Source organism: Eulemur rufifrons, chromosome 5 (assembly GCF_041146395.1).
Source record: "Eulemur rufifrons isolate Redbay chromosome 5, OSU_ERuf_1, whole genome shotgun sequence".
NCBI classification, from domain to species: Eukaryota; Metazoa; Chordata; class Mammalia; order Primates; family Lemuridae; genus Eulemur; species Eulemur rufifrons.
In genome coordinates this window covers 6,399,180-6,414,410 of record NC_090987.1, presented here as the reverse complement: position 1 = coordinate 6,414,410, position 15,231 = coordinate 6,399,180, and the positions used below count along the sequence as shown (strand labels likewise).

The following is a 15,231-nucleotide window of genomic DNA, read 5'->3' as shown; positions in this document are numbered from 1 at the left end:
TGAACATTTTTGGACAAAAAACAATAATCACTGATTACCTAAGTTATTTATTTCTCTAATGATACATAAAGTGTTGAGATTCAGTCTCTTGCATCTCTAAAATTCTATTGCTAAGAACCAAGATTATATTTCTTATGTATAAGTAGACAGTGACTTTTCAAACATATTCAGATACTAATAATGCCTATATGAAAATATTCATGGAATGTAGCACTGGTGAAAATTTATGATTCTTCCCAATATTAAACAATCCCATGGATAAGATAAAAAGCACCTGTGGGAAAAATGAAGCAAATTAAAACAAAATGCAAAATAAAAACAAAGATATGTGGTTAATTAACTTGAAAAGCAATATATATTTTTCCTCCCTCTTTATATTCTCAATGCATATTTTATTTGTTTGTTTATTTTTGTTTCAGGATATTGTGAGGATACAAACATTTTGGTTACATTTTATGATTTTGCCTCACCCAAGCGAGGATTAGAGGCATGTACTTCCCCTCTGCAGTGCTACCGCATTCACTAGTTGTGAGTTTATCCCCCAAGCCCCTAATCCCTGGAGAATATCACTGCTGTGTGAGCACCATAGTGTTGATCAGTTAGTACCAATTTGACGGCGAGTACACGTGGAGACTATTCCTCTGATCTTGTGATACCTCACTGCAGATAATGGGCTCAAGCTCAATCCAGGAAAATATACGAGATGCTAGATCACTGTCGTTTCTTATAATTGAGTAATATTCCATTGTATACATATACCAAATTTTAATAATCCACTCATGAATTGATGGGCACTTGGGTTGTTTCCACATCCTTGCAATAGTGAATTGTGCTGCCATGAACATTCGGGTGCAGATGTCTTTATTATAGAATGTCTTTTGCTCTTTTTGGGGAGATGCCTAATAGTGCTATTGCTGGATCGAATGGCATTTCTATCAATGCATATTTTAAATGCTTTGAAATTCCCTGAGTAAACAATAACGATTTAACTTTGTTTAATCCAACATTTTGCAGACTCATGTATGCATGGAACTTTGGCTTCTTTCTTCAACTTATATATTGGTATCAAACGGTATGTTATTCCACTACAGAGCACAGCTTGAGAGTGCTTCTTTAGAAAAATGTGAAGAAAATTATAAAGTATATGGAGAACTAAGAATCATTTTACTCCATGTATTTGAGAATGGGTTACGTTATTTTGTTTTCCCTACTGCTATACTTTGGCAGTTTCTTTCATAGTTGCCTCTTTTTTTAATCTTAGCTTAGTTGCAGGAAGTAACATTTAATGTACTTTTTAAAATTGTACTAATTTAATCAAAGCAGTAGAAAGGAAAATCTTTGTTAGTGAAAGGATAAGGTTGAATTTTTGAAGAATTTGTTCCTCTATTGTAAAGATGTGCAGTTAAGTGATCTGGATGGCAAATGACTTCTTGGAGAATGAGTTGAAATTATAAATCCACTTCTCTGAGAAATGAAATAGGTACATAAACAAAAATTATGCATAACATTTCAGGTAGTTCTTAGGCATCGTGGAGCTCGTGCCTGGGCTCCCCAATATCACCGGCCTAAGGGTTTTGTATTTGAATTACAAAGGTGAAGAAAGCAATGCAATGTATTTTTGGAATGTGATGTTTAGCAATCAATGAGATATAGGGGTTTTAATTTTCAACAACTCCCTTTTATTCAATAAATACCTTGATTACCATGCATGCATAAGTCATCGACTTAGAAACAGGGTAGGTAACATTTATACTCTATATCAGGCATTTGAAATACAAGTAATAATTAGAAAAAAATGGACCCATATACAATAGAAAATTCTAAGATTCCCTTGCTAAGGAAATCCAAAAGGATGTGCCAATAAAAAAGACAAGGCCAGACACAGTTACTCACGCCTATAGTCCTAGCACTTAGGGAGGACAAGGCAGGAAGATTGCTTGAGGCCAGGAGTTCAAAACCAGCCTGACTAACATAGTGAAACCCCATTTCTACAAAAATAACAAAAATTAGCTGAGCGTGATAGGGTGCGCCAGTAATCTCAGCTACTTGGTAGGCTGAGTCAGGAGAATCGCTTGAGCCCAAGAGTTTGAGGTTGCAGTGGGCTCTAATGATGCCACCACACTCTAGCCTGGGCAACAGAGGGAGACCCTGTCAACAAATAAATAAATAAATAGATAGATAAATAGATAAACAAAAATATACATGGCTTAGAAGCATTGCACAAAGTAGTGGAAAGTCTTCAACTGCTACATAAAGAAAATCACTGCTATTTTCTATTGGATGCCAATGGTTTTTAGGAAATTCATAAACTCAAACATCAAATCTCCATTGTCAACAAAAGTGTGTGATTTAAGAATATGTTTTTACTCTTTTCAGACAAAGATGTATTTACATTTTGAATTTTCCAAGTTGGTTATTAATGTTTGTATGTTTAGATGATCTCTTCTAGAATGTATTAACGTCTCCATGAAGCAAAAAAAACAACAAAAAAACAAAAACAAATTGCAAAATGCATCATCCCAGTTCAATTAATTATTCAGGAAAGCCCAATCATTTTTAAGAGAGACAAGCAGGTTTCATCTACATTTTGATAATTTCCTAGCTAACTTTTGTTGGATGATTGTTAAATGAATTAAGAGGAGATTTTAAAAATCAATCTCCTGGAACACTGTGAGAATTTAATGGACAAAGATTAAAAGGATACTGTTTCTATACTTGAGAAACTCATTGTCATGTGGCCAAGTCAAGCAGAAAGATACTTATGGATTATTGCATATTAATTAAGATGTGAAGGCTTAAAAATATTTTGGAAAAATAAATCTTCATGTTTTATGAACATAACATATTATGTATTATACTAAATTAATATATATTAAATTTATATTATCTATATTTGCTTTATATTTTATAGAGACAACATCCAAAAATTCATATTTATAAATGCTTTTCCATAGGAACCTGTTTAAGAGTATTTAATACATAAATGCATTTATATTGTTACCATTGACATGACATTTTACATGCATTATTTATTGTTAAGGCATGAAGTTCAGAACATTTGCTATGTGAAAAAGATTATTACTTCCTCCAGAACGTCCACTTCTCATTCTATTTCAATTTTCTTCATACTTTCTTAATACTCTTTATTATACTCTGCAATTTTATTCAATTATTTTGTATTTTGTCTTTGTCCCTTACTGAGAAGTCAACTCCATGAGGACAAGGATGGCAGGTATTTTTGTTTTCTTTGTTCATTGCTGAACACCAAGCAACTGGAAATGTACCTAGTAAATAGCAGATACTCATGAGATATTTCTTGAATGAATGCATTCCAAGAGTGTTACATCTATAAAAACCTGTATGCATATAGAAAAGTGTGTGTGAGAGAGTGTGTGCGTGCGTAAAGAAAAAAAGAGAGAGCGATCTTGTTTTAGAAGGATGTCCATCAAAATGGGAGCAATATTTTTCTCTGAATAGTTATGATATTTTAAGTGATTTTTAAATATCCTCCAATTTGCTTTTTGGTATTACTTATCATTTTAAAAAAGAGAGAAAATAAAAATTAAGATTTAAAAAATTGTGATTTTAAAATATTAGCACAACTAACTGTTCACTATTTTTGCTGCAAGAGGGAAAAAAGTTACTGTTCCTGCTCTTAAGGCAATTAATAGTTTACCAGGAAAGATAATAAAATACTGAATGGAGAACACAATCAAATGTAACAAATTCTATAACAGTTGTGCCTGGCATAAGTATACTCTAGAGCATAATTATTGAAAATTGTTAATTATTTCACACAAGAATAATGAAACATAAATCATGGTCTCCTTTCTGTACATACATTATTTACTTGTATTAATATATTTAATTATACCTGTGCTACATTGCAGTTTAGATTGGAGACAATATGATACGGAAATAAGGCAGACCACAGACATGGGCTAGAAATAGACGTTGAAGCCGAAGGGATACATTAGAGTTTGGGGAGCACCACTTGGTTTGGGATCTCTGCCAGATTACGTGAATTAAATGGATTAGTCGCACGTACCCTTCTGGATCGTGTCCAGGGTTACCTGATCTTGTGTGTGAAGCCTCCAGCAAGGTGTCTCCCTTGTAATAACTGCTCAACAAGTGTTGACTTAACACCTTTCCTTGGTTAGAATCCCACCCTGTCTCCCTTCAGAACAATCACCTTCCTGTTTACACCAGACTCCAGCGAAGTCCAGTCATTGTTTACTTACTTTTTAAGAGGCGAACTAGAGCTGTCAGGACTTTTTAGAAACTTGAGCGCATGAGATGTTAAGTACTTCTGGGATGCCTGACTCTTCGCCAAAAGCTGTTTGGCGTCTGCCACTTCTTACAGTATTCAGTCCAAGAGATGGTTTGTCCTAACACCTCCTCCAGCACATGCAGCGGAGACTGCCTTCTGCTACCCTGCAAAATACGAGATCAGTTCCTGTGTGTCTAGCTGTTGCTCTACCTTGTCTTCTTAGAAAGAGGGAGCAAAAATAAGGAGAAAAGTAAAATGGGTCTCATAATTTCTATGTAAACTTGAACACACGCTAGTTTTTAACTTTTTAAAAAATGTTTCAATTAAACCATAGAGAAAATGACATAAACTCTAAATGGACAGTTTAAAGCAAATACTGGTGTATATGCCACCCAGATCGAGAAAGAGAACATTGTTAGCAAAGAAGAAACCCCAACATATCCCTTCCCATTCATACCACTTCCTGCCACTAACGGAACCTCTGTGCTGAGTAGGGTGGAAGCCACTCTTGTTCTCTGTGCACGTGACACTTAAGTATGCATCCTTTTATGATATGGCTTCATTTTGCAAACTTGGGGAATTTATGTAAATAAACCTTGCTTTATGCATTCTTTTGTACCTGGATTCTTTTATTCAACATCATGTTTTTGAGATGTCTCTGTATGGTTGTGTTTGGCCATAGTTCATATTTTTAGTGCTGCCTAGTGTTCAATTGTATACATAAATCACAGCTTATGCATTTAAGACTCTTATGAATAATGGTATAATGAACATTTTTATGCAGTATGCGAACCTCGATGGTCGGTACATAACCAAGAGTAAAACCACTAGATTCTTTGTGAATTGTTAATAGAACTTCTGGATTCTGGATGGGTGTGTATCTTCCAAAGTTATCCAGTACACACTCCCCCCAGCGGAGTGTGAGGCTTCTGTTGGTTCACATCCTTGCCAACACTTGGTGTTGTCAATATTTTTATTTTTCCTCCATTTGTGGTGATATTTTCCTGAGTGTCAATGAGACTGAGCAGTTTTCATAAGCTTAGCAGTTGGTCGTTTGTACAGACCCTTTTTATAATATGTGCCCACTCAAGTATCTTGTCCTTTTTTTAAAACTGGCTTGTCTGTCATCTTCTTTTCCATTTCTTGGAGTTCTTTACATATTCTGGATATGCACCATTTGGCAGTTATTTATGTGGTAAATATCGTTTAATCAATGCCTTGATTTTTCTCTGAGTTTTCTTTCCTGATATAAAAAAAATTGTATGTTAGCTTTTTATTTTCTCTTACAATCATGTTTTTGTAGCAAAGTTCAGTGGCTACACCTGTAGTCTCAGCTGCTAGGGAGGCGGGGGCGAGATATTTTGAGCTAAAGATCAGCCTGGGCAAAATAGCGAGACCCTGTCTCAAAGGGAAAAAAAATGGTTTGTTTCATGTCCTATTTTTTCCCTACTTTGAGGTCATTGACATATTAATTAGCACACTACATATTTTTAAAAGCTTTAATTTTTGGACCTTTCATATACATGTTAAGAATTTTCCTGATTCCTAAGACCAAAAATATAAGTGTCATCATCTCGGGGGAGGAAAGCAACGTACTTCAGAGAGCAGAAATGCTATTCAGCCAGCATTGCAGCAGTTTGTTCAAATAGGTGTGCTCTTTTTTACGTTAAAGAAAAAAAAAGAAACCACCTGAAACTGATTTGGGAGTATCACGTGAAGAAGTCAATTTTCATTTTATTTTCAGTATGTTTATCGAGTTATCCCAGAGCCATTTATTAGAAAGTCCTTCCCTGTTAGTTTGAAGTGCTCCTGTTGTTATCAATCAAATATTAACATATGTGTTGTGTTTATTGACTGTTCTCTTCTATTGATCTGTCTTTGTCTGATTCTACAGTGTCTTAATTACTGTGTCTTTGTAATTAGTCTTGGTATCCCCTATAGCAAGTTTTTCTGTTGTTGTTCAGTCTTATTTCAGTCCTTTGAATTTTCTCGTTTGTAGCCCAGTAACTTCATGTTCCTTGTGAGGTTGAAAATAGTTTATATTATGCAATCATTGGATGCTGTGTTCTGCATAGGTCTATGTAATCAATTTGATTAATTTTGTTGCTCAAACACTCAGTGTTCTTAGACAGATGTATGATCATTCTAGTACATACCAAGATTTTTTAAGTATTATTGTAGCTATGTCTATTTTTTGTCAATTTTATCTCATAATTTTGAGGCTGCATTCATGAATGTTTACAAATTCATAACATTTACACATTCTGCTGAATTAACCTCTAATCATTCCAAAGTATCTCTATCTCCAATAATATATTTTGCCTTAAAGCATACTTTGATATTAATGTAGTCACATCAGCTTCTTTTTGTTAAGGTTTGTTTTATCATGTGCTGTCACTGCTCAGAACTTTTAACGGCATCAGAGTCAAAGCTAAGATCCTTCCCTGACCCGGCTCTTCCCTCTCTTCTCTCAACTCTAAGCACCTTCCTCTATTCCCTGCCCTCCACGCTGGCCCGTGCAGCTCTTGAAGTAGTTCAGAAGCTCCGGCATCAGGGCACTGGTGCTTGTAATTCTCTCTGACTGAAACCCTCTTTCCTCAGATGTCTGCATCACTCATTCTCTCACTTTCTCTAATGCGACACTTAAAAGTCCCCGTGAGAGGAGCCTCTCCTTACCACACCTGGCCTGCCCTGCTTCATCGCTGCGCTCTAATTCCCCCCACGGCACACAGCACTGTCCAAAAGGCTGTTCACAAATGCATTTACTTATCTGCTAGCATTGAAACAGAAGTTTCATGGGGCAGGAACTTTTTTTCCATAAGGGACAAAACTTGTGTTTTGTTGTTATTTTTTTCATTCTTTTTTGCTCCTGTATCCACAGAATCTAGCACTCTCAAGTACTGTTGGAATGAATTCATGAGAGGGATTCTAGCATTATATGTATATAACAGCAATTATAGTCAGTCTTGGAAGGTAGTAAAACTCAATTCTATATTGAAAAGATATTTAAAACTAAAACTCATCAGTGCATTACATTTAATCTTATGTATTGGCTACTTTTTCAAAAACCAAGTGGCTTTCAGTGCTACCATATATATTTTGTCAGAGGACAAATACCTAAGAGTAAGTAACTGAAATTACTCATAGCGTATGCCCACAAATAACTATTCCTGGGTGAGTTTCGCTTATTTGTTTATTTGTTTGTTGTCTTTATATATTTACTTGATACGCAGTCATAAATTAATAACTGAATCCTATACCCCAAGATGTCATTTATATAATAAACCTGCTTTCAGAAGGGAACACAGATATACTACCTTCTTCTTTATATTTTTCAAAGTCTCCAGAGATAAAGTTTCTAGGACCCCCTGTAGTGCAACGGACTCTCAGGTTTGACAACTCTTATAATCAAAATTCTTCCAAGTTTCTAACCAAAATCCTATTTGAAGTGCAGGGTTCATTAGGTCAACAGCTTGTGATGGAACAGGCCCATTAAATCCGACTTTTGGTTAAGTTAAAGCTTGTGAATGAATCCTAGCTAAATAACGTAATTACGGATGTGAACTGAAGCCAAGAAATCTGCCACCTACTTCAACAGCAAGTCTTAAGTGGAGAAAGGATGTCCTCTGTGTCAAATCACCTTGGAAAGGAGAAGCAGTAAGGCAAAGAGATTGCTGTGCGGCCAAAGGGTTTTCATCAGATGAAGGGGATTAAGAGGGTGCTTGGTTCTGGCACGCTGGCTCGCTGCCTAATGCGGTGGAACACTGAGGGTGTGGACAGCTGGGGATCCTGGGGTTTTCTGGAGTCCTGGCAACCACATGGAATTTTCTACAAGAAGCATCTGAGAGAAACCCAGGAGCCTGTTTGGTGAGACAACTGGCATGTGTAGGAGATAGCTTTGAATAAGAACGTGAAACCAGTTAATCCACCAGGACAGAGTGGTACAGCACCGCGACATCATGGTGGGGCAAGCAGGAATGTCACCCGCTAAGAGACAGACTTTGGGGAAAGTGAATATTCTTGCAAGCAACAAGTTCTGTTGTTATCCAGCCAAATGGTCTCCACACCCTCAGAAGAGCCAGGCGGTGAAGAGACTGCCCCATTTCCCCGCGCCCGCTGCTATGGAGGCATTCATTTAGGGCCCATTCTATTCTCATGGGTTGCAAATAACAATAAGGTAGCTCATCTTATGTATATGGTTCTCTTTCATGCACTCAAAGAATTTGTATCTTTCGTTTATAAGCAAAATGAAACCTATTCCTTTATTATTCTCTCTTTTTTTCCTCTGAGGAGTGATTTCCTGGTCTCAGGCAGTCATTTTTGTTGCTCATCTCTGGAATTTCTCCAGCACACTCACGTAAAGCATCAGTTCTAGGGCCCAGCAGATCATGGTGCACTAATAAAATCTAGTTTGATGAAGAGTACAAAGGGATGATCTCCGCGTGCTTCTGCTTATTTTATATTTCTGGTACAGAGGTGGCTATTAGTATGCTGACTCATGCTTAATTTGATTTCACATTGACACAGACCCACACTTTCAAATTCTCCACACCAGGGCCCTTTTTATTATTTTACTCCTATTAAAAAGCAAAATACTTTTGAAAAACTGTGTCCAAAAGAAAAAAAAAAAAACCTCTGCATTTATTAAATGATGCATTGCTTTAAATTTAAAAATTCAGTCAGATCTGATTAAAATATAACGAGTCCATAGCCATGATGAATTCATATTATTTTCCCAATAAATGTTATATTTTAATCACTTTATTGTGAAATTTTCATTAGACTTTTGAAATATCAAAAATAACCTGAGACAAACAGAAATTGGTACAAGATACCTGACCATTACTTTTGGAGAGAGTAATTTCAGGAAAAGAGTAAATTTGATGTATTTTTTTTCAGCTGTGTAATGGTAAATGTAAATATAAATAGCTAAATAGCTTAACGATATCCAAACCATTGTGAAATTAGCAGGAACTCATATTTGTATTCAATGAAATATTTAGACAATTTAGTCTATTGGTATTATATGTAGCATAATTCCAATAATTATGGGAATCATTTGAAACCTTTAAAAATATATTGGTGCAAGCAATAATTTTTACAATACGTGTAAACATCCATAATGGTTATGAATGTGCTGAACAAGGTCTGTGGCTAAGCCCATTTTATCTGTCTTGTATTAAACTATCCTGTGTTCAGTTAGTGACGCCCCTGTATGCACTGTGCCATGAGCTTTATATACTTAAACTTTTTTTTACTGCCACAATAATGTTTTGATATAGGCATTCTTTTCCCCAAGCTAATTTAAGGACAAAAGCTAGTAAGCGACATAGCCATCATGTAAACCCAAGTCTGTCTGGTTCCAAAGCTTTATTAAATTTCTGCTATGCCAAACTGCTTCCTCTTATGTATTTGCATTTCCTAAATTTGTTACCTCTTAAAATATAAATACTTCTTTTAAGTTTAAATAGCAGAATTCTACAACACGAAATAAATCCATATAGAATTAATCAAGGTTAAACCATATACTGATACCTTATTCTAATCATTTTTTATTTAAATATTGTTTCACTTTGGGGATGGAAATTAGTAATGGGCAAACAAAAAACTACAGCACAATGCGCTCAACACAAGTGTGTAGGAAGAATACCAAGAGCTCTGAAGGAATAATTTAGCTCTTAATTTCCAGGTGCATAGTTAGGAATCATTTGATAGGGAAGGTACAACTGATCCCAGGCAGAGATGAAAAGGCATGTTTGTGTGTGCAGAAGTTCAGGGTTATGTTTTATATGTTTTCAAGGCTATTAGAGAGGATCTAAGACAACAAGAGCAAAGTCAAATTATGTGATTGCATTGTTATTCTGCTTTTATAATGAGAGATCTTTATGTGATTGTTCTAATAGTGTCTTTTAACATAAGAAAGACTATCTTCTAGTGAATAATAAACAATGCACACTTCAAAGGAATTACATTATCTAACCTTTATTTGTAAAAAAAAAAAAAAAAAGGACAGTATGACAACTTTGCAATTTAAATGAAGACATAGAAGAGAAATATAGTGATCTAAGTTTCTGAAGTTTCATTCAATGATTTTCCTCCTGGCTGTAGAGACATTATCCTCCAGCAAAAAATACACTAGATTTTCTAATTTAAAAGTTGTGGCCAATAGGCAATTTTAGACTTCTTTAATTACTGGAAAGAAAGACTGATTTTATTACCTTGTCTTCAAACATATCTTTGTCAGGAGTGTGTTATGGTGAGAATCAGGTGACAAACAATCTAATGGTCTGACATTAATCAGTCCTATAAAATAAGGGAAAGGTCCAGAAATGATGGTTTATGTTATTGTAATTAGTAATCCTGCTTTTTGTTTTTAATCAAAGCTTAAAAGTCATACAGATATGACAGTCAAATCCTGACATTGCCACTAACTTTATCTAAAAATGAAGATAGTATCTATTTCTTCCATACCTCATTTCAATGTAAGGATTAAATGTATATATAAATTCTAAAATGTATTGCACAAAGAAGTATTTAATAAATACTAGTTACTAAGAAAGTATAAAAGAGTAAAACAGATGTACCCATTATAAAAACATATTTGTTGTGGTTTTCTAAATCAATATGTGAGTATCCTAAAAAACTAAAATTCTACAAAATAAGTTAATTTTTAAATGTGATATTTTTTCAAAGATAGAAAATTAAACCACCACTGCACAAGCATGGAAAATGGAGAATTGTCTGTCACTAGGATGGTGAGAATACATATTTAATATGGTACCAACATCCAGATGATTTAATTATATCAAAAACTATTGAAACCAGTCCATTGAAAAACTCATAACAATCTTTTCACAAATAAATTGATTGCATATGAAATGTATTTTCAAAATTTGCTGTGATTTTCATTAAGAACAAGCTTATCACTGAAAAACAAAGTTACTTTCTGTAAAATAAAAGCATTTAAAAAAATTTATTCCCAATGGGTTAATTGAATAGATAAACCCCTGATGCTAGTAAACTGATGTAAAAAGATGGATAATGGGATTCCTTTATTTGCTTTCAGATTTTCAGACGATGCTGGTTGGTTTTTAAGAAGGCCTCTAGCAAGGGACCCAGAAGGTTAGAAAAATTTCCAGATGAAAAGGCAGCTTATTTCAGAAACTTTCATAAGGTAAGTCACAGTCCTGGGAGTCCCTGGGGAATAACTGGACCCTTGACAACTTGTGGGGACATTTCTTTGATAGATGAAATCTGCAGAGTGAAAAAATTCATGGCCGGGATAAAATGCCCCTGTTCTGATAAAATGCAAAAGTTATTTTTCTCCTTTATTTTAATCATCTGTTATAAATGCCAATGGTACCTCTGCAAAATGAAAGACTCATTTTTATTGCTACTTTGCAAAATGAGATGACTCATAACTTGACCAGATCATTTTTCAAGGTACTGAGTAGGCACTTTTCCTCTGTTCAGGTTAATTGTGCATTTGTTACTTTGATTTAAGCTCTAGGCAGTATTTAGGAAATAAAAATTTTGAGGCTGGCTTTAACAGTGCTAATAATGTTGTTAATGTATATGGCATTCGCTGTTTAGTCAGCTCCTTAACAAGGAAATGATCATCAAACATGCTGATGTGTAGAGATACGGCACAAATACTAGGAATGAAATATCAATTTCCTTAGAATTAAAAGACTGTAAAACACAACCCCCAAATGATGCAAAATATGCTGCCTAAATTCATCTTTGGTGATATCAAAACATAGTTAGGTACTTTATAGTAATACAGAGGATTCATGATCGGAACTCAGAGTTATAGAATAGTCTTGCCTGTTGGTAGAATGCCTGAATAAGCTCGGTAAAGATTCTAATTTCTCACTGCTCATAAAGAGTAAGTTGTCCTGGGTAATGTAGTGAATTTGTGGAGTTTTATTTTATGTGATTTATAGTCCTAATTTCTCCTTTTATTGAAAATAAATTATTTGATAGTAATGTGCTAGCTAATTATGTTACACAAATAATCAGCAATTATTTATATTATATTTGAAGCTGGATCAGAGAGCTTCAAGTTGGGAGCTGAAAAATGGGTACACATGGTCATAAAGTGGCGTAAAGGACATTAGAATCTAAGAAGGGAGGTGAGGAATGAAAACGGACCTGTCGGGTATAATGTACTCTATTCCAGTGAGAGGCACACTTAAAGCCCTGACTTCAGCCTTATACAATTCATGCGTGTAACAAGAACACTCATATCCCTTAATATTTTGAAATAAAAATTATGAAAAAAAATTTTGAGTTTCTATAACTCTCTATGAGGTATTCTATATATTAGTACAGATTTACTGCCGGAGAATGCAAGTTCAGTTTCCTGCCCAGTCACTTACTAGCTCATGGGTGTTTGGTTTTCTCATGCATAGATGAATTTTAAAATTGTTATATTGCGTGTTTCTAAAGAGTATTTGACATATAGTAGCATAAAGCAGCTAGCACAATGCTTCCTGTTCTAACTATATGCAAAATTATTTGAATTCTAAAGTCTTACTGATATTTTTATGTTGATTATCATTATGATTTTGGCAATAATGTTAAACCTGACTTAATGAGGAATTGCTAGGTTGTAAAATGTAAGTTTGTGAGTAAAATTCTGATGGGCTGCGTGCATGATGTGTTCCGTGGATTCCTGGTCAGAACCCCTGCCTGCTGGTCAATGACATACTAGCTGGAGCTCTCCAGCCAGTTCTCCTGGGTTTATTTGTACTTATAAATATAACAGGCACAATCCCCGAGAGGAAGTATTACGTGATGTTTGGACCCAGCCATCACAGATATTTCAATTCTAAGTTTATAGAGAATTACAGGTCAAAAAAGTTGACATTTGACTGAAAAATAGCTAATTAAAGAAATGATAGAAAATTGTGAAGAGTACCATTTAAATGAGTAACTGCTATTAAATGTTAAAATAAAATAGAGTTTATGGTAATTATCAAGACTATAAATATACTCCTAAGAAAATAATGTAATAATTCTAAAGAGAGAATATATTTATTTTACCAAAAAGAAAATTATTAAAAATGTTGACATTTTTGCAAAGGGGAAGAAGGAGAAGATGGAATACCGGAGGCTCTGTGTGTCCATCTCTTCCCTGGAGCTGCTCCTCCCTGGGCAAGGGCAGGTGGCTGGGGGCAGTACTGGATGCCATCGCTGGCATCAGGTAGTGTTGCTTTGTCCAAGGACTGGACAACTAGCCATTAAAACAAAAAAGATCACAAATGTTCTTCGTATCTTCATCCTCAAATCTCCTCTTGCAAAATTAAGGACTGACTCATCACCTATCATGGCTTGTTACATGTCTAGCATTGTAGACTCATGAATCCTTTTTTTTTTTTTTTTTTCCAAAAGTGAACATTGCAGAGCTGTGAATTTTTCATAGTTGCCTCTGACAGTCAGGTAAACAAAGGACCATCCTTTTCTGAGAAAAGCTGGCATGTTTGAAACCTATGTATTCTCTTGGGCGATTGATTAATGGCCAGTCCAAATACTGGATCTCCAGAATTGGGAAAAAAACAATCTTCATTTTCAAGATGGCTTTAAGAAATCGACTAGTATAGATTTCTTAAAGTATTCTGTTTGTGATATTTAAATACTTTATACTAGTAATTAATCAGTTATTTTGATATGTCCTAAAATCTGCCATCATGCTCAGTAACAATAAATTAAAATAATCGAATGAAATGTTTCCGCCATAAGTGAGGGGTTTCTGAAAAATAAGCTAAGGACACAATTATTTCTTCACCAACTTTAACTTAGTGTTATGCCTTATCTGGTACATACATATAAGTTTATGAGTATTAATGGTCTCATTTAGACATTTGATATGTTTACTGTGAGGGAGATCTTGCTGCATAAATCAGTTTTTATATGAAACTGCTATAAAATGGTACATACTTTTTTTTTTTTACTTCTTGGTAGAAAGAAATTTGAAATTCAAATCACTAGCTGCTGAAGGAAGTTATTAAAAATGCATTAGAGTTGAAAATGTAGCTGTATATAATTGTCATAACAGATATTCAAAACAAATTTATCCTCAATGAAAACTGAACTAGAGCAATTTACATAGAATCAGCTAATAAATTTTCCTTAATTTTCTAAGAAGATGAAAAAGAAGCAGTTCATAGAAATTTTAATAAAATAAATATGAGTTCTGTCTATAGGGAGGAAAATATAAATAAAACCCCTTAGAAGGGTGAATGAAGACAGAATGATGTGAAGTTTCAGGGATGAAACCGCATAATGCCAGAGAAGTTATGTCTGTATTGGGACCAATCTCATTTCTAAATTCCCTATAACCCAACACTGAAAACATCATTTTATTCTATCTGTTTGGTATTGGCAGTATTTATTTTTATGTAAAGCAAACATCTGAGAGAGCTGGGGAAAAGATAAAGGCATCCTTGTGATAAATAGCCACCTATAAATATAGCATGCCCTTAAAACTAGAAGCAAAATCATTGGTAAAAGCCGAAACAGCGCATGTGCACAATGTTATGTTGAACACTCTCATTTTGATTCCATGAAGAAATGACTCTATTCTGACATGAACACATACTTGATGGGATGTGAAAGGTATTCAAAGGCTTGATGTCTCTTGACATCAATTCCCAAAGTGAACACGGTTTATTTGGAGTAAGGTATCTTATCCATTCATTCATCGATTCATTAACATATTTATCCATCTGTGATCTCTTATCGTGAAGAGATCTCAGTTTCTTGAAGATAAGCACCTATTAACATACACATTGGTTCCTGGGACAGTCACACCTTACTCCATAATCATTTATTGATTGTTTTACTCATATTATCACATTTCTCAGAGAAGATTCAAAGAAATGGAATATGAAAAGTTGGTTTTTACATTGGATGAAACGAAGGGAGAAATGCCCAAGACAGGATGCACCGCCTGTGCA

The 15,231-nt window shown here is 34.7% G+C and overlaps 1 protein-coding gene across 1 annotated transcript in view; it reads left to right on the top strand.

Moving 5' to 3' along the window:
* Nucleotides 1-15,231, top strand: part of DOK6 (docking protein 6) — a 313,999-nt gene that overhangs the window by 78,129 nt on the left and 220,639 nt on the right. The window contains exon 2 of the mRNA XM_069467878.1: nt 11,337-11,444. Coding sequence (XP_069323979.1) covers nt 11,337-11,444 — 108 coding nt within the window. The remainder of the gene's footprint in view (nt 1-11,336; nt 11,445-15,231) is intronic.